This window comes from Marmota monax, unplaced genomic scaffold, assembly GCF_021218885.2.
Source record: "Marmota monax isolate L192 unplaced genomic scaffold, Marmota_monax_Labrador192_F-V1.1 WCK01_AAM20220418_F8-fsc01167, whole genome shotgun sequence".
In the NCBI taxonomy this organism is placed as follows: Eukaryota; Metazoa; Chordata; class Mammalia; order Rodentia; family Sciuridae; genus Marmota; species Marmota monax.
The window spans coordinates 14,061-37,011 of NW_026692295.1; the positions used below are offsets into that span (position 1 = coordinate 14,061).

The 22,951-nt window shown below is 37.0% G+C and overlaps 1 protein-coding gene across 3 annotated transcripts in view; it reads right to left on the bottom strand.

The window, feature by feature from the left end:
* The window catches only part of LOC124090527 (peroxisomal multifunctional enzyme type 2), a gene marked incomplete at its 3' end in the record, with an annotated part of 72,512 nt that overhangs the window by 12,036 nt on the left and 37,525 nt on the right, over positions 1-22,951 (bottom strand). For all 3 annotated transcript variants that reach the window (XM_046441156.2, XM_046441158.2, XM_046441159.2), the window contains 6 exon segments: positions 11,231-11,418; positions 12,882-12,966; positions 14,464-14,510; positions 14,612-14,633; positions 15,996-16,055; positions 21,806-21,913. In XM_046441156.2, the coding sequence (XP_046297112.1) occupies positions 11,231-11,418; positions 12,882-12,966; positions 14,464-14,510; positions 14,612-14,633; positions 15,996-16,055; positions 21,806-21,913 (510 nt within the window).

The following is a 22,951-nucleotide window of genomic DNA, read 5'->3' on the forward strand; positions in this document are numbered from 1 at the left end:
TAAAGGGCTTGTGATTAAAAATCACCAAACACTCATGAAGGAAAACCATAATGAGTAAAAAATTTTTAAAATAAAAAACAGATTTAAACTCCAATGGAATGTTATAATTTAAAATATATTGTGTGTGTATGTATGTATGTATGTGTGTGTGCATATATATATATATATGCAGATTTAATGCAATCACAATCAAAATCCCAATGATATTCCTCAAAGAAACAGCAAAAGCAATCATGAAATTCATCTGGAAAAATAAGAGACCCAGAATAGTCAAAGCAATCCTTAACAAGGAGAGTGAAGTAGGGTGGCATCACAATACCAGACCTTAAACTAAACTACAGAGCAACAGTAACAAAAACAGCATGATATTGGTACCAAAATAGACTTGTAGAACAATGGTACAGAGACAAACACACATAAATACAGTTATCTCATACTAGACAAAGACATCAAAAATATACATTGGAGAAAAGACAGCCTCATCAACAAATGGTGCTGAGAAAAACTGGAAATCCATATGCAGCGAAATGAAGTTAAAGCCCTATCTCTCACCATGCACAACACTCAACTCAAAGTAGATCAAGGACCCAGGAATTAAACCAGAAACCCTATGCCTAATAGAATAAAAAGTAGGCCCAAATCTTCATCATATCAGATTAGGCCCCAATTTTCTTAAAAAGACTCATAAAATGCAAAAAATAAATTCAAGAATCAAAAAATAGGATGGATTCAAACTACAAGAGCTTCTTCTCAGCAAAAGAAACAATCAGTGAAATGAAGAGAGAGCTTGGAATGGGAGCAAACTTTTACCACACACACATCAAATAGAGCACTAATCTCCACGATATATAAAGAACTCAAAAAACTTAATACCAAAAAAAAAAAAAAACAAATAACCCAATCAATAAATGAGCTAAGGAACAGAACAGACAGTTCTCAGAAGAAGATATATAATCTATCAACAAATGCATGAAAATATGTTCAACTTCTCTAGCAATTAGAGACATGCAAATCAATATTCTAAGATTTCATCTCATTCCAGTCACAATGGCAGTTGTCAAGAATACAAGCAATAATAAGTGTTGGCGAGGTTGTAGGGAAAAGGCACACTCTTACACTGCTGGTGGGACTGCAAATTGGTACAACCACTCTGGAAACCAGTATGGAGATTCGCTGGAAAACTTGGAATGGAACCACCATTTGACCCAGCTATCCCACTCCTCGGGACTCCCAGCTATCCCACTCCAAGGGGCTTAAAAACAGCATACTAGAGTGATGCAGCCACATCAATGTTTATAGCAACACAATTCACATTAGCTAAATTGTGGAACCAACCTAGATGTCGTTCAATGGACGAATGGATAAAGAAACTGTTATAAACACAATAAAATATTACTCAGCATTAAAAGAGAACAAAATCATGGCAATTGCAGGTAAATGGATGGAGTTGGAGACTATAATGCTAAGTGAAGTTAGCCAATCCCAAAAAATCAAAGGCCAAATGTTTTCTCTGATAAGTGGGTGCTGATCCACAATGGGGAGGGGGGACAGCATGGGAAGAATGGAGGAATTTTTGGATAGAGCAAAGGGGAGGGAGGGGATAGGGAGGCAGCTTGGGAATAGGAAAGATGGTGGAATGAGATGGACATCATTACCCTAGGTACATATATGATGATGCAAATGGTATGACCTACTTTGTATGCAACCAGAGACATGAAAAACTGTGCTCCATTTGTGTACTATGAATCAAAATGCATTCTGCTGTCATTTGTAACTAGAACAAATAAATTAATTTTAAAAATGCAAAAAATAAAATACATTGTATTGAAAAGCTACCTAATGATTCAGAAAAAGAAATCCAAAGTTCTAAAACGAATGTTAGTATAAATGCAAAAAGTAAATGGTACGTAAAAATACTTGTGTCCCATGAAGTAACTAATTTTAAAATAATTCCACTTATCAACTGTTTCATACCATTTCACAAAAGCTTCTTTTAAATTATTATGGAGATTTTCTTTTCAGAAATATGTAAAGCCCAGGAATACTAAATATCATAAACATTTCTCCAATAATCAAATATTCTACTTATTAAATAACTAACTAAATAAACAGGCTTCCAAGCATACATTTTTTAATTTCATATTTTCAAAAAAATATGAAAAAGAGATTCACACTACCTGATTCTGAGAATAATATGAAAACTACAGTATTCAAAACATGATATTGGAAAAAGGACAGGCATATAGATCACTGGAACACAATGGAGTATCCAAGAAGACACACATATGTGGTCAATTGACTTTGCACTAAAGTATCAAGGCTATTCAAATCGAGAATGAGAAACCGTCTATAGAACAAAAGAACTATTTTCTTCAACAAATAAATAGATTTTAAAAAAGAAGAAAATGAACTATTGTATGTTAAATACCTACTGACATTCTTAAGACCTTTAGTGAAATATATCAACTCTAAAAATGTATCTTTTTAATGCTAAGTGAAGTTAGCCAATCCAAAAAAAAAAAAAACAAATGCCGAATGTTTTCTCTGGAATAGGGAGAGGGAGCACGGGATGAATACACGAACTCTAGATAGGGCAGAGGGATTGGAGAGGATGGGAGAGGGTATGGGATTAGAAATGATGGTGGAATGTGATGGTCATTATTATCCAAAGCACATGTATGACACAAATTGGTATGAATATACTTTGTATACAACCAGAAATACGAAAAACTGTGCTCTCTCTCTCTCTCTCTCTATATATATATATATACATATATATATGTAATAAGAATTGTAATGCATTCCGTTGTCATATATAAATTTTAAAAAATAAACAAAAAAATTAAAATGTATCTTTTTATAAAACCAGAATTTTTTTAAATTTTTTATTGTTGGTTGTTCAAAACATTACAAATTTCTTGATATATCATATTTCACACTTTGATTCAAGTGGGTTATGAACTCCCATTTTTACCCCATATACAGATTGCAGAATCACATCAGTTACACATCCATTGATTTACATATTGCCATACTAGTGTCTGTTGTGTTCTGCTGCCTTTCCTATCCTCTACTATCCCCCCTCCCCTCCCCTCCCCTCCCCTCATTTCTCTCTACCCCCTCTACTGTCATTCATTTCTCCCCCTTGTATTATTTTTCCCTTTCCCCTCACTTCCTCTTGTATGTACTTTTGTATAACCCTGAGGGTCTCCTTCCATTTCCATGCAATTTCCCTTCTCTCTCCCTTTCCCTCCCACCTCTCATCCCTGTTTAATGTTAATCTTCTTCTCCTGCTCTTCGTCCCTACTCTGTTCTTAGTTACTCTTCTTATATCAAAGAAGACATTTGGCATTTGTTTTTTAGGGATTGGCTAGCTTCACTTAGCATAATCTGCTCTAATGCCATCCATTTCCCTGCAAATTCTATGATTTTGTCATTTTTTAATGCAGAGTAATACTCCATTGTGTATAAATGCCACATTTTTTTATCCACTCGTCTATTGAAGGGCATCTAGGTTGGTTCCACAGTCTTGCTATTGTGAATTGAGCTGCTATGAACATCAATGTAGCAGTGTCCCTGTAGCATGCTCTTTTTAGGTCTTTAGGGAATAGACCGAGAAGGGGAATAGCTGGGTCAAATGGTGGTTCCATTCCCAGCTTTCCAAGAAATCTCCATACTGCTTTCCAAATTGGCTGCACCAATTTGCAGTCCCACCAGCAATGTACAAGTGTACCCTTTTCCCCACATCCTCGCCAGCACTTGTTGTTGTTTGACTTCATAATGGCTGCCAATCTTACTGGAGTGAGATGGTATCTTAGGGTGGTTTTGATTTGCATTTCTCTGACTGCTAGAGATGGTGAGCATTTTTTCATGTACTTGTTGATTGATTGTATGTCCTCCTCTGAGAAGTGTCTGTTCAGGTCCTTGGCCCATTTGTTGATTGGGTTGTTTGTTATCTTATTGTCTAATTTTTGGAGTTCTTTGTATACTCTGGATATTAGGGCTCTATCTGAAGTGTGAGGAGTTAAGATTTGTTCCCAGGATGTAGGCTCCCTATTTACCTCTCTTATTGTTTCTTTTGCTGAGAAAAAACTTTTTAGTTTGAGTAAGTCCCATTTGTTGATTCTAGTTATTAACTTTTGTGCTATGGGTGTCCTATTGAGGAATTTGGAGCCCGACCCCACAGTATGTAGATCGTAGCCAACTTTTTCTTCTATCAGACGGCGTGTCTCTGATTTGATATCAAGCTCCTTGATCCATTTTGAATTCACTTTTGTGCATGGCGAGAGAAAGGGATTCAGTTTCATTTTGTTGCATATGGATTTCCAGTTTTCCCAGCACCATTTGTTGAAGATGCTATCCTTCCTCCATTGCATGCTTTTAGCCCCTTTATCAAATATAAGGTAGTTGTAGTTTTGTGGATTGGTTTCTGTGTCCTCTATTCTGTACCATTGGTCCACCCGCTTGTTTTGGTACCAGTACCATGCTGTTTTTGTTACTATTGCTCTGTAGTATAGTTTGAAGTCTGGTATCGCTATACCGCCTGATTCACACTTCCTGCTTAGCATTGTTTTTGCTATTCTGGGTCTTTTATTTTTCCATATGAATTTCATGATTGCTTTCTCTATTTCTACAAGAAATGCTGTTGGGATTTTGATTGGCATCGCATTAAACCTATAGAGAACTTTTGGTAATATCGCCATTTTGATGATGTTAGTTCTGCCTATCCATGAACAAGGTATATTTTTCCATCTTCTAAGATCTTCTTCTATTTCTCTCTTTAGGGTTCTGTAGTTTTCATTGTATAAGTCTTTCACCTCTTTTGTTAGGTTGATTCCCAAGTATTTTATTTTTTTTTTGAAGATATTGTGAATGGAGTGGTTGTCCTCATTTCCATTTCAGAGGATTTGTCGCTGATATACAGGAATGCCTTTGATTTATGCGTGTTGATTTTATAGCCTGCCACTTTGCTGAATTCATTTATTAGCTCTAATAGTTTCTTTGTAGACCCTTTTGGGTCTGCTAGGTATACAATCATGTCATCTGCTCTGCCCCTACTCCAATTGGGGTGACGAGTGTACCACGCCGGCAGGCCACCGGGCCTGATCCACCGGTCGGTTGCAGGTCTGCCTACCCTGCAGGCGCGGGCGGCGGCTCTGCTCTGCGCCCCCTCCAATTGGTGTGACTTGTCTACCACACCCGCGGACCGCTGGGCCTGTTCCGGGCGCGGGCGAAGGCTCTGTTCTGCTCCTACTCCAATTGGGGTGACGTGCCTACCACCCCGGCCGGCGGCTGGGCCTGTTCCACCGGTCAGTCGCAGGTCTGCCTACCTTGCGGGCACGGGCGGCGGCTCTGCTCTGCCCCTACTCCAAATGGGGTGACATGTCTGTCGCACCGGCAGGCCACTGGGCCTGTCCCGCTGGTCGGTCGCAGGTCTGCCCACCTTTCGGGCACGGGTGGCGGCTCTGCTCTGCCCCTACTCCAATTGGGGTGTCGTGACTACCACGCCGGCAGGTCGCTGGGCCCGTTCCTGGCACGGGCGGCGACTCTGCTCTGACCCTACTCCAATTGGGGTGACGTGTGTAGCACACCGGCAGGCCGCTGGGCCTGATCCGCCGGTCTGTCGCAGGTCTGCCTACCTTGCAGGTGCGGGCGGCGGCTCTGCCCTGCCCCTCCTACCACGCCCGCGGAACACTGGGCCTAATCTGCAGGTTGGTCGCAGGTCTGCCCACCCTGCGGGCACGGGTGGCGGTTCCACTCCACCCCCACTCCAATTGGGGTCACGTGACCACCACACCGGCGGGGCCTGATCCGGGCACGGGCGAAGGCTCTGCTCTGCCCCTACTCCAGTTGGGGTGACGTGTGTACCACGCTGGCAGGCCGCTGGGCCTGACCCGCCAGTCTGTCGCAGGTCTGCTTACCTTGCAGGCGTGGGCGGCGGCTCTGCCCTGCCCCTCCTACCACGCCCGTGTACCACTGGGTCGCAGGTCTGCCCACCTTGCGGGCGCGGGTGGCGGCTCCACTCCGCCCCCTCTCCAATTGGCGTCACGCGACCACCACGCCGGCGAGCCGCTGGGCCTGCTCCGGGCGGCGGCCTGGCCCCTCCCCTCTGGCTTGACGACAAAGCGAGAGAGACTCGGGTGTCTGTGACTCACCCTCCCTACCAGGAGACCAACTGTTTCTGTCGCCGCTGGTATTGATGAAGTTCTCTCCTCCGCCGCTTTCTGATGACATCAGATCTGCCATGTTGGTATCCTATGCAAATGGCAGCATTTCGTTCCCTTTGCCGAGTAACCAAAGCAACGGGTGAGTCCTGACCGGCCCTCACAGGCCCCGTCTCAGTCCTGTTGCCGCTGCCCACGAAGGCTCGGTTGGTATTTACCTCCACAGTACTCAGCAGGACCCGGACCGAGAAGCAGTTTCCGCGGGCTCCTTAGCCCTGGGCCAGAGCAGTTCCGGGAGCCGGAACTCGGCCGCTCCGTGCTCAGTGTATGCTCTGATAAGAGCAGGCTCCAAGAAGCAGTTTCCGTGGGTTATTTAGCACTGAGCCTGAGTAATCTGTCTGCAAGCCGAAGGCGAATGGCAGCCTGAAATTACCTGCTCTATGGCTGAATGTCAGTCGAAAGAAAACAGGGATGGTGACGTCAGCTCTCCAAGATGGTGGCCGCTGGCCTCCTCTGTGGTCTGACCGGTGTGGAGAACCGAATTGGACTGCTTCCTTCCCCTGTCTAGAACCCAGAATTCAGCACTGAGTACGGTGATTGCACGGCTGGCAGAAACTGCAGCGCTGTAACCCTGCGTCGCTATCTCCTCGTTTCTCAGCGCGCGCTGCAGACTCTAGCCGCGGGGCGATTTGCTGAATAAGCAGTGTTACCCTCCGTGCGACAAATCTCTCGCGTTTGAGTCCCCGTAGCCGATCCTCGTGCGATGGAATTCCTTCCTCCAGGTTCCAGAGCACCCCACTATTGCTGGAAATTCCTAACAAGATAGCCTTTAGCCGTCCTGACTCGTCCTACTCCCACACAGTGACGCGGCACACAGGGGCAATGCACTCCCCTCACCGCCATCTTCCTGTCCCTCCAGAATTTTTTTTAATAATGAATTTGGTATTAGGTGATGTTAAATTATTTTGTTTGATGCAATAAAGGCACTATGGTTACAATTGCTCTATCTATTACAGATTCATTTCCAAGTGCCTATTTGGTGAAATATAATATCTAGAAATTGCTTTAAAATATTACAGAAAAAAAGGAGAGGCAACAAAATAAATACAACAAAATTGGCTATTTCACTGTTCATGATTTGTTGAAGCTGGGTGATGGGTACGTAGTTTTCTGTTTGGGGATTTGGGGGGTTTTGTTTTGCTTTGGGTTTTTGTTTTTGTTTCTTTGTGGCAGTACTAGTAATTGAACTCATGCTATACAAGAGCTCTATCACTGAACCACACCCTCACTAAAGCTTTATAGTTCTCAATTCTCTTCCTTATTTGTATGTATGATGAATAGTTGCACAGTAAAAAAAAAAAAATTCTTTTTTTAACAAGACACATATAACCACAAAAAGTACTTTTTAAATTATGGAATATGAATAGGGTAAAATATAAAGCAACCATTAAAAAAATCCTATATAATTTTACTAAATAAAATGTTCATGACATAATAAATGGGAAAAATAATAATTAAACTTCCATTCTCCAATTGAACATGTAAAACTTGGAAGTCATCAATCATCTCCATCTTCAAACCAAGAAAAAAGCTGAACAAATTAAAAATGAACAACTCTGTTTAACTCCACCAGAGAACTAAGTCACATGGCAAACCACCATCTGAAAAACTGAAAAAATAGGCAAATTCAGAGAATCATGGCTTATCAGGAATAGAAGCCTCTAGATTCTATAAGAATACTTAATGGTAACTGACAAAATCCTAGAGGCTAAATGTGAACATGCTTGATCTTAGGGAGGCTCTACATTAATAGATCTCTAACATTTTGGTCAATTTTATTTCCAAAAGCTCCACCAAATTCTCACAGTGAAGATCAGAGAAAAATCCTCTCACATTCTGTACATGAGCAAGGAGAAACTAACCATTTTGAAATATGTCTATGTTCTATTTGACACAGGTTTGTCCTGAAGAGAAATTCCTTTACCAGAGCCTTATCTGACCTAAGGGAAGACCAATTACACAATTAGAGCCCCTCTAGCTTGCTTATCTCAAATAAGGGAAAGAAAGAAAAATAACACTAAGAAATTCTTCTGAAGGTCCTGACCCAGGATGATGACCCACTAAAAAAACTGAAGAGTTAATCATTAATATACAGAACACTTCCCCTTCCCAATGCAACATAGCCACATTAACAGGGTTCTAATTTAACATTATATCATTAATATACAGAACACTTCCCCTTCCCAATGCAACATAGCCACATTAACAGGGTTTTAATTATAACTCAGAGAGTTCAAAGACACAATTTCTATTTAACAAAGAGTTCCCAGGCAAACCCAAAATAACAGGGAACACAAAAACTAAAGCAGATAAAAAACTGAAGTCTCTGATACCAACTGCTAAAGCGAGTAGTAAACATGGCCTAACTCCTAATGAGATAAATGTAATTCCTCATACTAAGGGTTTATTTACCTCAATTTTTATCACCTAATACATCATGTTCAACTTTCAACAAGAAATTGCAAGTCATGCTAAAAAGAAAGAAAAAGTATAGGCTCAAGAGATAAAGCAAACAAGAGAACCAAATTAAAATATGGCAGAGACATGGAAATTATAAGACTGGGAATTTAACTATGATTAATGGGCTAAGGGCACCAAGGGAAAAAACAGACAACATACAAGAACAGGTACTGTAAGCAGAGAGAGGGGAAACTCCATCAAAAAATCAAAAGAAAATGTTAGAAATCAAGATGACTATAACAGAAATGAAAAATCAATGAGCTTAAAGACAAGGCAATAGAAGTTTCCCAAACTAAAAGGCAAAGAGAAAAAAGAACTACAACAACAACAAAAAAATGAAAAAGAATATTTAAGAACTGTGGGCAATCACAAAAGATATAATATGTTCAATGGGAATTTGAGAAGGTGAAGGGGAAAAGAAGGAAGCAGAAGAAATTCTTGAAGCAAGGATGGCCAAACTTTTCCCAAATTAATGAGAGATATCAAATCATAGGTCTAGAAGCTCAAAGAACACCAAGCAGTAAAAATACTAAAAATCTCCAACCAAGCATATTATATTCAGATAGAAAAAAAAAAAAAAAACAAGAAGAAAACCATGGAAAAAGCAAGAGGGAGAAAAAAACCTTACCTAAAAAAGAACAACGGTAAGGGCTGGGGTTGTGGCTCAGTGTTAGAGCACTTGCCTAGCATGTGTGAGGCACTAGGTTCAATTCTCAGAACCACATACAAATAAATAAAATAAAGGTCCATCAACGACTAAAAAAAAAAAAAGAACAAGGGTAAGAATTACCTTGGACCTTCTCCAGAAACTACATAACCAAGAGGAACATGAAACGAAATATTCAAAGTGTTGGGAAAAAAGCCATCAACCTAGAATTTTATATCCAATAAATTATACTTAAAAAGTAAAGAATATTAAAAGATCAGTAAAGACAAGACAACTCACTTCCCTGGAAAAGAAAAATTTGCAAAACTCCTATCTGATAAAGAACTTGTTTCCAAAATATACAAACAACCCTTGAAACTCAAACAAATGAACAAACAAACAAAAACCTCAATTTAAATTATCTGAATAGATAATTCACCAAAGATAAATGAATTTTAAAAAAATAATGTAGAAGAAAATACCAAGCACCATATGTCACTACGAAGTTTCAAATTCAAACAATGAGAGAGAGAATTTCACACCTATTAGACTAAAATCCAAAAAACTGACAATAAAAAAAAAAAAAAATGCTGCCACGGACATAGAACAAGACCTCTAATTCATTGCTTTACCAGTTGTTTGGCTGGTTTCTTACAAAGCTAAACCCAGTCTGACCAACCATTTAGCAGTCACACTTCTTGGTATTTATTCAAATGAGTAGAAAACACGTTCACATAAAAATCTGCACACAAATGTTTATAGCAACTTTACTTCATAATTGTCAAAAAATTAGAAGCAACCAAAATGTCCCTCAATAAATGAATGAATAAACAAATTGGGGTACATCTGTACCATGAAGTATTAATGAATTATAAAAGGAATGAGTTTGAATCTTCTCCAGGCATTAAAAAGAAAAGGGGAGAAATTAATAAATGAAGTACACGAAACTTTTTGAGTAGTGAAACTATTCTATAATGGAAGACATGCAACATTACAGAATATACTGCTATGCAACACAAAAGTATTCCCATTTCACACTATAAACTTCAGTTAATAATAATGAATCAATACTGGTTCAATGACTGTAACAACACATATACCTACCACACTGATGCAAGATAGTAAACAGAGAGGAAAACTGGATAGAAGAAATATATGAGAACTTTCTGTACTACCTGCCTAAAATTCTATAAAGCAAAAACTGCTTTAAAAAATAAAGTATTAGCCTGATACAATGGTGCACACCTGTAATCACAGCAACTCAGGAGGCTGAGGCAGAAGATCACAAATCTGAGGCCAGACTTAGCAACTTAGCAAGACCTTGTGCCAAAAAATAAAAAGGACTAGGGATATAGCTCTGCTATAAAGTCACCTGAGTTCAATCCCCAGTACTGGGGGAAAGAAAAAAAAAGTACATTATTTTTCTATATTTCTCTATAATCATTAAAAAGGGTTAAGAATTTATTATCCCATTCTATAAAAATGCATTTGTATCTATCTATGCAGAGAAAAAGGATGAAAGTTTACTTCAGTATGTTAAAATTCAAGTCATTTTTTATTTTTTCCTTTGTGTGTGTGGTGTTTTTTTTTTTTTTTTTTTTTTTTTAACTTTCAACACTGAACAACAATTACACAAAATGCTTTTGAAATTGGAAAGAAAGGGATGAGGTTGTGGCTCAGCGGTAGAGCACTCGCCTAGCAAGTGCAAGGCCCTGGGTTCAATATTCAGCACCACATAAAAATACATAAACAAAATAAAGGTATTGTGTACAACTAAAAAAATAAATATTTTAAAAAAAAGAAATTGGAAAGAAAATAATTTTTTTGAGTATTAAGAAAATTAAATACTGTTTTTCCCCCACACACACACATTTGTAATAGCAATAAAACCACAACTTACCTTCAGGCATAACAGTCTGAGTCATCCGTGATCCAGCGTTAGGGGCAATAGTGTTACAGTGAATGTTGTTTTTCCTGCCTTCAATTGCAAGAGTATTTGCAAGGCCCAGAATACCCAACTTTGCAGCACTATAATTTGCCTGGCCAAAGTTGCCATATATTCCTGAAGCTGATGAAGTCATAATGATCCTAAAAGGAAAATCAGTCTCTCAACATTCTCTTTTCTGTTTTGATAATTTACAACTCTAACCTTATTTTGGTACGATTGCAACTGTCAAAAGCAACTCTTGGGTGATTAACTTCTCACAGTCATGATTCATATCTTAAAAAATACTGATATAAAAGTAATCTCTCAAAATTCAACAATAAGATGTAACTATTTGAGAAGAATCCCTAGTCAGAGCCAAATGAAATTAAGTATAATAATAGATATTTGTTATATATTGAAAACAATAAGATTTATAAATATAAACTAGCAACATGTAAGTTAAAATTAAAATTTTAGCAAGAGGACTAGGGTTGTAGCTCAGTGGTAGAGCAATCACCTAGCATGTGCAATGCCCTGGGTTCGATCCTCAGCACCACATAAAAATAGTTGTGTCCAACTACAACTAAAAAACTAAATAAATATTTTAAAAATATTTTAGCAAGAAATATTACATCAAGCATTTCTAATTCTTCCATCCTTACCACATTGCCTCTCTTCCCTTCTGGATAATATCAAATGCCCCAATATACGATGCCCTCTTAAAATCTGACTCAACCTCATTCTACTTAGTCCAAATAAAATAAATCATATCATTTATTTTCAGAAACTGCCAAGGATCATGATAAACTAGAAATCTTCAGTAAGAACAGGCATCACAAATAATTTGTTTTTAGAAGATATGCTGCAACTCTAATAGGGATGACCCCGACACTAGAGTGCAATAGCATACACTGAGTTAAGTGCACTACCACCACCACATTCTTTTTTTGGCAGGGTGGGGGGAGGGGTAGGATGGCTATGAGGGATTGAACTCAGGAGCTCTGGACCACTGAGCCACGTCCCCAGTCCCTATTTTGTATTTTATTTAGAGATAGGATCTCACTGAGTTGCTTGGTGCTTCAACATGACTAAGGCTAGCTTTGAACTCAACGATCCTCCTGTCTTGGCCTCCTGAGCCACTTGGATTACAGGCGTGTCCCACCATACCTGGCCACCACCACATTCTTAGTTACACATATAGGACCAAACAAGGAAAATCCTACAGTTCCTAAACAGTTTATGAAGACTAAGTCAGATCTGACCAATATCAGTTAGCAGGAAATAGCCACTCATCTTTCCCCAAGTTGGTCACTGAACACACAAAAAGACATTTTATTTAGAAAAACTGAATCCTCAACGTTCATACTAATTTCTAAAATGCCAAATAAGAGGAAAATTATTAATAATGAAAAGAGGTGAGAAAAAAAATACAAAGCCAGCCAGCTCAGCTAATCTATGTCTATTAAAAAACACCAATTTAATGTGAATGTGCCAAAACTACATTTTAAAAGCCTACACATATTTCATAACATTTTATATAATCTTTCTTTGTACACAAATACACACACACACACACACACACACAAACATCTTCAACCTCCTTGATAGCTGTATAAAATTCTACCTTCCATATTTCTGTTTCTTCATATGATCCCATGCTGCCCGGGTGACTTGAAATGAGCCCCGCAAATGAACTCTCTGGATTATATCTAAAATAAGAAATTATTTTTATGTAATTTGTCAAAAATTAGATACATGTCTCAAAATCAACGGTTTATTTAATTAAAGATACTCACTTTATATCTAAGCATTCATAATCAGCTATTATCACACCCCTCTCTGGTTAACCATTTTTGCTTCTGGCTCAATTACACTACCAATCAATGGTTCACACCCACTCTTACAACCACTTTCCCTATAATTTATAAAATTATTTCAATCCCTATACATATCTAAATGCAATGCCAGCTTTAATTAAGGTCTATCTTACATAAAAATTTGCTATTATACCCAAGAATTTTAGATACATAATTAGCACTTAACATCAACATCAAAAAAATAATCATAAAGCACACAGATCATTAATAATTACAAAATACTCACTATATCCATATTTTTTACCAAAGTTTAATAATGAGTAAGGGGGACAGAGAGTGAGAGGCAGAGACAGAAAGGAGAGAAAGAGACCCACGTGTTTGCAGAGATTTCAATCTAATCAACAGAATACTTAGGAAATGTTATTGATAGGCCACTCTAGATTTAATGTATTCTTTTAATTGTCAAGTTTTTTAACCATTCTTACTTATTTTTGTTTCAATTTATGACTTCAACAAATATTTTCATGTGTACATTAGAAGAAGGTAAGAGTGATGACTGTAGAAGGACAGAATAGGAGAAGGAAACACTTCATTCATTATAGCTCTAAGAAAATTACTAACATAAGCCCCCTTTGCCAGTAAACCTTATCTTTCCTCAACTTCTTTCTTATCCCAGCTGTTTAAAGAAAGACAAAATTAAAAGCTCCTCTTCTCTTAATTCTAAGTCAGAAGAATTTTTTTTTTAATGGTGCTGGGTATCAACCTAAGGCCTGTATATACTAGGCAAGTGCTCTATCACTGTCCACGTTTTGCTTTTCCCAAAAGGATTTCTGGGGACAGAAGCATGTGCTATAAACAATGATACAATTATCTCATCTCAGTTGCCAAGACTGCCACTTTTTCAGCCACCACTGTTTGTTTTAGTTCTGATGGCCAATGAAAGTAAGAACAAAGAAAAAAACAATCATCACTGTGATTGGTTCATTAACTAAACTCGAAACTTTTTGTCCACCCTATTCAAAGATCACCATCATTTTAATTTTTAGTACCCTAGACTCTCTTCCACATCCTGCTCTGCTCTTGAAAGAATCACAGCTAGATAAAAGGACAAAGACTATCAGAAAGCGTTAGTGCTGCTAGAAAATACTAACCATCTCTTAGGGAGAAAAATGGGAAATAAACAGAAAAGAAATCCTTCAGATAACTTCTGCCAAATTATTTAACATTATTTAAAATTTATAAAATGTTTTTAAAAATGCTATTTCCAACTATGCATCTTTTTTTATGTAGTTTATATGAGAAAGGGTTTTCCTTTTCCATATATGTATCAAATATCAAAAAGGAAAATGGATAGGTATATTCTAGAGAAACATATTTAAAACAACTTACCCCAGTCTTCATCACTTATTCTACTGAAAGAACGGTCCCTCAGAATTCTAAAATATTGATATTATATAAGGTAAGAAAGGGCAGGGAAGTATACACTTATATAAACAACTGCATGCACTTTACTAAAAATGAAAAAAGAAGTACTCACCCAGCATTGTTGACCACGACATCTACAATAAATATAAAAAGATCCAAGTCACAACTACAAAAGCAAGCATATTCATTTGTATTTGCTTACAACTCATACTTCTTACAAAATTACATAGAAGAGTTAAATATAATAGACAAAGAATACTATCAAAACAAAAATTTATGCTTACAGGAAAAAAAACTAATTCACAAAAGCACAAGTATCATATAACATCAGTGCCTTCCTTTCAAACTTATAAATTTAAATTTTTCCACCTCCATCTTCTACCAAAATTCTATCGGCTTATTTAAAGAATAAGCTATTGCACAACTCTTGGATTCTAAGACTCCAGAACCACAGCCACCCTGCACTTAACTTCAAAATCACTTGAAATTTTAAGTTTAAAAGACTTTTCAGGCTGGGGTTGTAGCTCAGTGGTAGAGCACTTGCCTAACACGTGTGAGGCACTGGGCCCAATTCTTAGCACCACATAAAAACAAACAAATAAATAAAATTAAAGGTATTAAAAAAAAAAGACTTTTCACTGTCACTGCCACTGAAAAGTCCAAAACTCAAAGAGAAATCATTAAAGTTAGAAACTGATGTCCTATTTTGATACATATTTGTATTCTCACTATATAGAGAAAACAATTATTTTTTAATATTCAACCACCATCTTATAGCTATTTTTACCCTATGACTTCAACTTCACAACTTTGTGTCTCTATCAGAGGTATCTGAAAATGGCTTTTGAGTTCAACCTAATATAATTCGAAAATAAATATGCTAGATCTAACAAAAAGGGAGGGCACACATTCAATTTACAAAAAGTAATCTTTTTCAGATTATAAACATATTGGGCTATCTGCAGTAATTTTTCTTCATAGTAATTCTTTAAACTTTCAGTAAAAATATGTAGAACTAAACCAGGAAGATTATCTAGGGAAATATGGCCTAACCACTATATTTGAAATGCTTCTTTAAAAAATGAATTTTTTTTTTACTTCATACAATCATCTTAATTAATTTACAAGATGTCAGATCATTTTTATCCAAATCGTTATAATTCTTCAAAAGAATCTGAAGGGTCCTTTATTGACAAAATACTGACTTATTTTTCTTATAAACATAATTAAGACTTAACTGAATTATTACAAAAAGGGCACTGAGAAAATGTACAAATTTTTATAAGCACTTAAGGTTCAAAAACAATAAACATATATTCATAAAACTGCCACCTCAGTCCTTTACGAAATAAGGTGAGTTAAATAAAATAATCAACATAGAAAACAAATCTAAGAATATCTTCAAGAAAGAGATTTGTTTAATAGAAAATTCAAAAATATTTTATTAGAGAGGTAGAAGGTGCTCCATCAGGACCACAGATGAAAAGAAACATCACCTATTCTTCCAAACGCATCCAGTGCTGTCTTCACAACCTTCTCTCCTGCTTCCACAGAATCTGAGGGAAAGAGAAATTAATACAAAACTTCAGCAATCTCCTTCACAATGACTTATCCCATTCACCCAATAGAACTCATTTTCAAGAAAAATACATTTCTATTGCAAGCACATAACATACTGAAACACTGATCCTCTAATATTATAAAGGATATTTGGCCCCTAAATAATTATTTAACCTATAAGAAAAGGAGTGATGAGGAAGATTATTAAGAAATCTTTGACAAATACTCTTAAAGCAGCACCAACCTATTGATCAGTGCTTTCTGTGAGGATGGCAATGTCCTATTCCCACAATGTCCAAATGTGGAAACCACTCAACATGGAGCTACCAAGGGTTCAAAATATGGCTAGTGTGACAAATTTAATGTTTAATTTTACTTAATTTATGTTTAATTTTAAATAACTACAGTGGCATTTCCCTTCAAGGATACAAATGAGTATTTGGAGGAGAAAGAGGTGCCTTTTTAATTTGAAAAAACATATTTAGTGTTATATGGAAATTAAATGTACTATTTTTATTTAATTATTTTTTTTAATTTTATTTTTTGGTAACAGGATTGAACTCAGGGGCACTTGCCCTATTTTCTATTTTATTTAGAGACAGGGTCTCACTGAGCTGCTTGGCACCTCCTTGTTGCTGAGGCTGGCTTTGTACCCACAATCCTATCTCAGCCTCCGGAGCCGATGTGATTACGGAGTGTACCACTGCATCTGGTCAAATCTACTATTTGTATACAATACTAAACAGAAAAAGCAAAGCTCAACAAAATCTCGAGGCTTTGTTATCTTCCACTAATCAGCCCCAGGTAAGGGTAAAAATCCCCATAATTGTGATGTTCGATCTATATTCACCTAGGAGATAGCACAGTACAATGTTACAAACACAGGCAATCTTGGTGCAGGGTACAGATGTAAGACTAACTGCATATCCACGTTCAGACTAACCTGGTCATTGGCAGCCTCCCTGACACTCATTTGCACAGCTCTTCTAATGGCTGTGCCAGCTTCTGGTTCCCTGTATTAAAGCTCTACATACTTGGAAAACTTTGAGAGGCTTCTGTTTTTCTGACTGAACCCTAACTGATATAGACAGCATATCAAAATTGGTAAAGTGGGGAGTCTGGAATTTTCATAGTTAAAAAATGGGTTTTCAAAAATACAGAGTTTTAAAATTGAAAACATTGGGCTGGCACTGTAACTAGTGGCAGAGCATTTGCCTAGCATGTGTGAGGCACTGGGTTCAATTCTTAGCACCACACAAAAGTACACAAATGAAATAAAATTGAAAACATTGTTGCTAGATCTCCAATGTGCAAAGAAAATAGTAAAATGTCTTATTCCCTCAAACATTCAAACCACATCCTATTTCCTCTCCCCGAAAATTTCGAAATGACGTCTATGTAATTTTATTTCTGGCCCATGAAAACAATCTAGTTTTCAGGTCAGTAACCATTAGCTTTTTTTTTTTTTTCTATTAGTTGCTCATGACAATACAATGATCTTGACATATCATACATTTGAATCAAATGGGGTATAATTTTTCATTTTTCCAAGTGTACAGGTTGCAGAATCACATTGGTCATGCAGTCAACTATATACATACAGCAATACTAGTGTCTATTTTATTCTGCTGCCCTTCCTATACCCCCTTCCCCTCTCCTCCCCTCCCATCAACTCTCTCTACCCAATCTAATGTGACACATTTCTTTTTTTTTCCTCACATCATCATACATGTATTTTGTATAATGATGAGGGTCTCCTTCCATCTTCCGTGCAATTCCCCTTCTCTCTCCCATTCCCTCCCACCTCTTTTCCCTATTTAGTGGTAATCTTCTTCTCATGCTCTTCCTCCCTACTCTGTTCTTAGTTGCTCTCCTTATATCAGAGAAGACATTCGGCATTTGTTTTTTAGGGATTGGCTAACTTCATTTAGCATAATCTGCTCTAATGCCATCCATTTTCCTGCAAATGCCATGATCTTGTTATTTTTTAGTGCTGCATAATATTCCATTGTGTATATATGCCACATTTTTTTTTTTTATCCATTCATCTATTGAAGAGCATCTAGGTTGGTTCTACAGTCTAGCTATTGTGAATTGTGCTGCTATAAACATTGATGTTGCTGTGTCCCTGTAGTATGCTCTTTTTAGGTCCTTTGGCTATAGTCTGAGAAGAGGAATAGCTGGGTCAAATGGTGGTTCCATTCCCAGCTTTCTAAGGAATCTCCATACTGCTTTCCAAATTGGCTGCACCAATTTGCAGTCCTACCAGCAATGTACGAGTGTACCTTTTTCCCCACATCCTCACCAGCACTTGTTGTTGTTTGACTTCATAATGGCTGCCATTCTTACTGAAGTAAGATGGTATCTTAGAGTAGTTTTAATTTACATTTCTCTTATTGCTAGAGATGATGAGCATTTTTTTGTGTATTTGTTGATTGATTGTATATTCTCCTCTGAGAAGTGTCTGTTCAGGTCCTTGGCCCATTTATTCATTGGGTTATTTAATTTTTGTTGTTTTAACTTTTTGAGTTCTTTGTATACTCTAGAGATTATAGCTCTATCTGAAGTGTGAGGGGTAAAAATTTGTTCCCAGGATGTAGGCTCCCTATTTACCTCACATATTATTTCTCTTGCTGAGAAAAAAACTTTTTAGTTTGAATTCGTCCCATTTGTTGATTCTTGATTTTAACTCTTGTGCTATATAGGTTTTAAACCATTAGCTTTTAAAAGTAAACCTATACTGCCAGGCATGGTGACGTACACCTGTAATATCAGCAACTCAGGAGGCTGAGGCAGGAGGAATGCAAGCCTGAGGCCAGCCTTAGCAATTTAGTGAGGCCCTAAGCAACTTAGCAAGACCCTGTCTCAAAATAAAAAAGCTCTGGGCATGTGTGTCAGTGGTTGAGCACCCCTGAGTTCAATCCCTTGTGGAAGGAAGGAAGGAGGGAGACTGGGAAGAAAGAAAAAAAAGAGAGAAAAAAAGAAAGGAAGGAAGGAAGAAAGAAAATACAGGTACTGCTACTTAACTTTAGGGAACTTATTCCTGGTAATTGAAGTCATCAATAAAATGGAGGCCTAGTTGGATTATATGGGGTATTTTTTTAAGTTACTGATAGACCTTTATTTAATTAATTTATTTATATGCAGTGCTGAGAATCAAACACAGTGCCTTCCACATGCTAGGCAAATGCTCTACTACTGAGCCACAACCCCAGCCCCAGATGGTATTTTTGGTTACATAAAATGTAACCAAGGACCAAGGTTAGTAAATATATCTAAGCTGGCAAACAATGTTATGTAAATACCATACACTTAAATGTGCAAACATTTTCCTAGAATTTTTTTTTTTTTTTTTTTTTGGTACCGGAGATTGACCTTAGGGGCACTCAACCACTGAGCAACATCTCAAATCCTTTTCTGTATTTTATTTAGAAATAAGGTCTCACTGAATTGCTTAGGGCCTCAATAAATTGCTGAGGCTAGAGCTTCGAACTTGCGATCCTCCTGCCTCAGCCTCCTAAACTACTGGAATTACAGGTATGCACTAACTCACCCACCTCTGGGATAATTCTTAAAACTGAAAAGCTAAAAATTATTCAGATTTTGACTTAAAAATCATTGAACTGCTGACCATAAGATTTTTAAAAAATATTTATTTTTTTAGTTACAGGTGGACACAATGTCTTTATTTTACTTTATGTGGTGCTGAGGATAGGACCCAGTGCCTCATGCATGCAAGATGCACACTCTACCTCTGAGCCACAACCCCAGCCCTGACCATAAGATTTTGAGGAAATAGTTTTCCAATCTGTGTGACTCTATATAAAATCTGTTCAACTGCAATCTTTTTTATTTGCCTATATGTTAACATGGTTACAAATTTTAAAACTAGAATTCCAAAACGAATGTGAAACTGTTGGGGGGTGGGGAATTGTAGCACAGTTGCAGAGCACCTGCGAGGCACTGGGTTCAATCCTCAGCACCACATAAAAATAAGTAAACAAAATAAAGGTATTAAAAAAAAGAGAATGTGAAAGATTAAAATGTGTGTAATTATGCCAAACAATTTTAATGCTATTTTCTGCACTGATTTTTTAAAAATTCTTTTAAATATTTAAAGAATTTTATTAACATTATTACATTTGCTCAATGCTTTTGTGATGAATCAATTAAAATTCTTAACATTCAAAAAAAAAGCAGGCTAGGGTTGGGGCTCAGTGGTAGAGCATTTGCCTAACGTGTGAGGCACTGGGTTCTATCCTTAGCAACACATAAACAAATAAATAAATAAATGTTATCATGTCATCTACAACTAAAATATATATTTTAAAAAAAGTAAAGTGGTGCATGCCTATAATAACAGCTACAGAGTTTGAGGCAAGAGTATCTTCAGCAAGGACGTCTTTAATGAGACCATGACTCAAAATACAAAAAAAAGGACTGGGGATATAGCTCAGTGGTAGAGAACTTACCTAGCATGCATGAGGCCATGCGTGGTTCAATCCCCAGTATTAGGATTTAGGATGAACACATCAAATGTAAAGGTTGCATTTACTGTTCCACCCAACCTCTGCCCATGACTTCATTTAACACCTAATTGGATTCTTACAGTTTTACTAAGATAAGAAAGTTACATATAGCATTGACAACTTGTGCAGAAATGGAACATAGAAGCTAATACAGAAACAGGTGTCATTTCACTTCTTATACTATATTTATAAGAATCTTTTTAAAAGATTTTTAAAAAGACTCAGATCGGGCTGGGGCTATAGCTCAGTGGTAGAGTGCTTGCGTGGCACATGTGAGGCACTGAGTTTAATTCTCAGCACCACATAAAAATAAATTAATAAACAAAGATATAGTATTCATCTACAATGAAAAAAATATTTTAAAAAATACTCTTAAGATCATTCTATAGATATATATATAAGACCTTTTAATGAAACAGATCTCTCTATTTCTTTCGTCTTTTTTTTCCCCTTGCTGTACTGGGCATCAAGCTCAGGGCATTGTGCATGCTAGGCAAGTGCTCTATCAGTGAGCTATATCTCAGCTCTTTCTATTTTATTTTGAGACAGATTCTCACTAAATTGCTCAGACTGGTCCTGAACTCTCAATCCCCCTGCCTCAGTATCCTGAGTAGCTGAGATTACAGACATGTGCCACCATGCCCTGCTAAAACAGATCTTTTTTTTAAATATTTTTTAGTTGTTCATATTCCTTTATTTTATTCATTTATTTATATGCGGTGCTGAAAATCAAATCCAGTGCCTCACACATGTAAAGCAAGCACTCTACCACTAAGCCACAACCCCAGCCATTAAAAATAGATCTTTGGGGCTGGGATGTAGCTCAATGGCAAAGAGTCTACCTTGCTTTCACAAAGCCCTGGGTTCAACCTCCAGTTCCAAAAAGAGACAAAATAAAAGAACCCCACCAAAAACAGATCTTTTGAGAATACAAACAAACTGTATCTATAATTTATTAATTATGTATCATGTGCTCCTTAATAAAATGATTAAACAGAAAAATGAGTATAATCATGTGAAATAATTTAAATCAAAAGTTTTTTAAATTCTCACATATTATGTATTATGTAGCATAAGAACTGTGACAGACTTAGATAAAAATCTAACTTCATAATTACATAGAAATGCTAAGATATTTTCTCAAAGATTATTAATGTAAGCAAATGCATCAACCAAAGGAAAACAAAAGAAATAATACAGTTATCTTAAATACATACCATAGTTGGCCACAGCTTTTCCACCTTTCCTTTTTATTTCTTCAACAACTTTATCAGCAGCTAAGGAGCCTTTACCAACTCCCTTGAAGTCCCCTCCTAAATCATTCACTGCAGTGCAAAAAACAAATACCAATTAATTTAATTTCTAGAGCTTCAAAACATAGGTTAGAAATGAAATTCAAATTACTAGTCTATTTCCTCAATGACATGCCCAAGTTTTTCCTTTCCTTTCCCCGACTTGCTAAAAACACCATAAGCATTTTCAGGACATGCCTCTTTGTTTCTGAACAGACACAAAGAACCAGCAAAAACACTTAGAACACAAGTTCGTTACATGAAATTTTTAACTTTACAAGGCTGTCCTCTTGGGAAGAAAAAAAAAAAAAGAGTGGCTCAACTCTTCAGTTAAAAGAAAAAACGTGAAAATCACTTCATGATTCAATACGCCAAAGACAATATAGTAGTACCTGGGGGGAAAAATTGAAGTTATACTGAAACAACAGTGATTACTAGGGACAGGAAGGAATGGGACAGGGTGGAAGAAGGGTAGTGGGATATGAATCAACACAATGCTGTATGAATGTATGGAAATATCACACAGAATCCTACTAATAATGTATAACTAATATGTGCTAATAAAAAATGAAAAAAATTAAAACTACCAATGATACAGCAATTCCACTTGAGGTTATGCATCCAGAAAAAAATGAAATCAGAATGAAAGTGAAGGGAAATTCTCTTCAAATATCAAAAAGACATGAGCATTTCATGTTCAATGCAGCATTATTCACAATAATCAGGTATAGAAACAATCTAAATGTCCAAGGATAGATGAATAAATAAAAGGGATAAATCACAAACGCATTATGCTAAGTGAAAAGAACAGTTAGAGAAGGACAAATACTGAATGATTCCACTTACATGGAACATCTTGAATAGCACAGAATGGTGGTTTCCAGGAACTAGGGAGAGGTTGGAAATGGAAGTAGTTGCTAACTAATGAGCACAAAGTTTCAATTATGCAAGATGAATAAGTTCTAGAGATCTGCTATACAACACAGCGCTTGTTATTTTGTAAACAAACATCAGTTAAAAGGGTAGATCTCATATTAAGTGTTCTTACTACAACAAAATGAAGAGATTAAA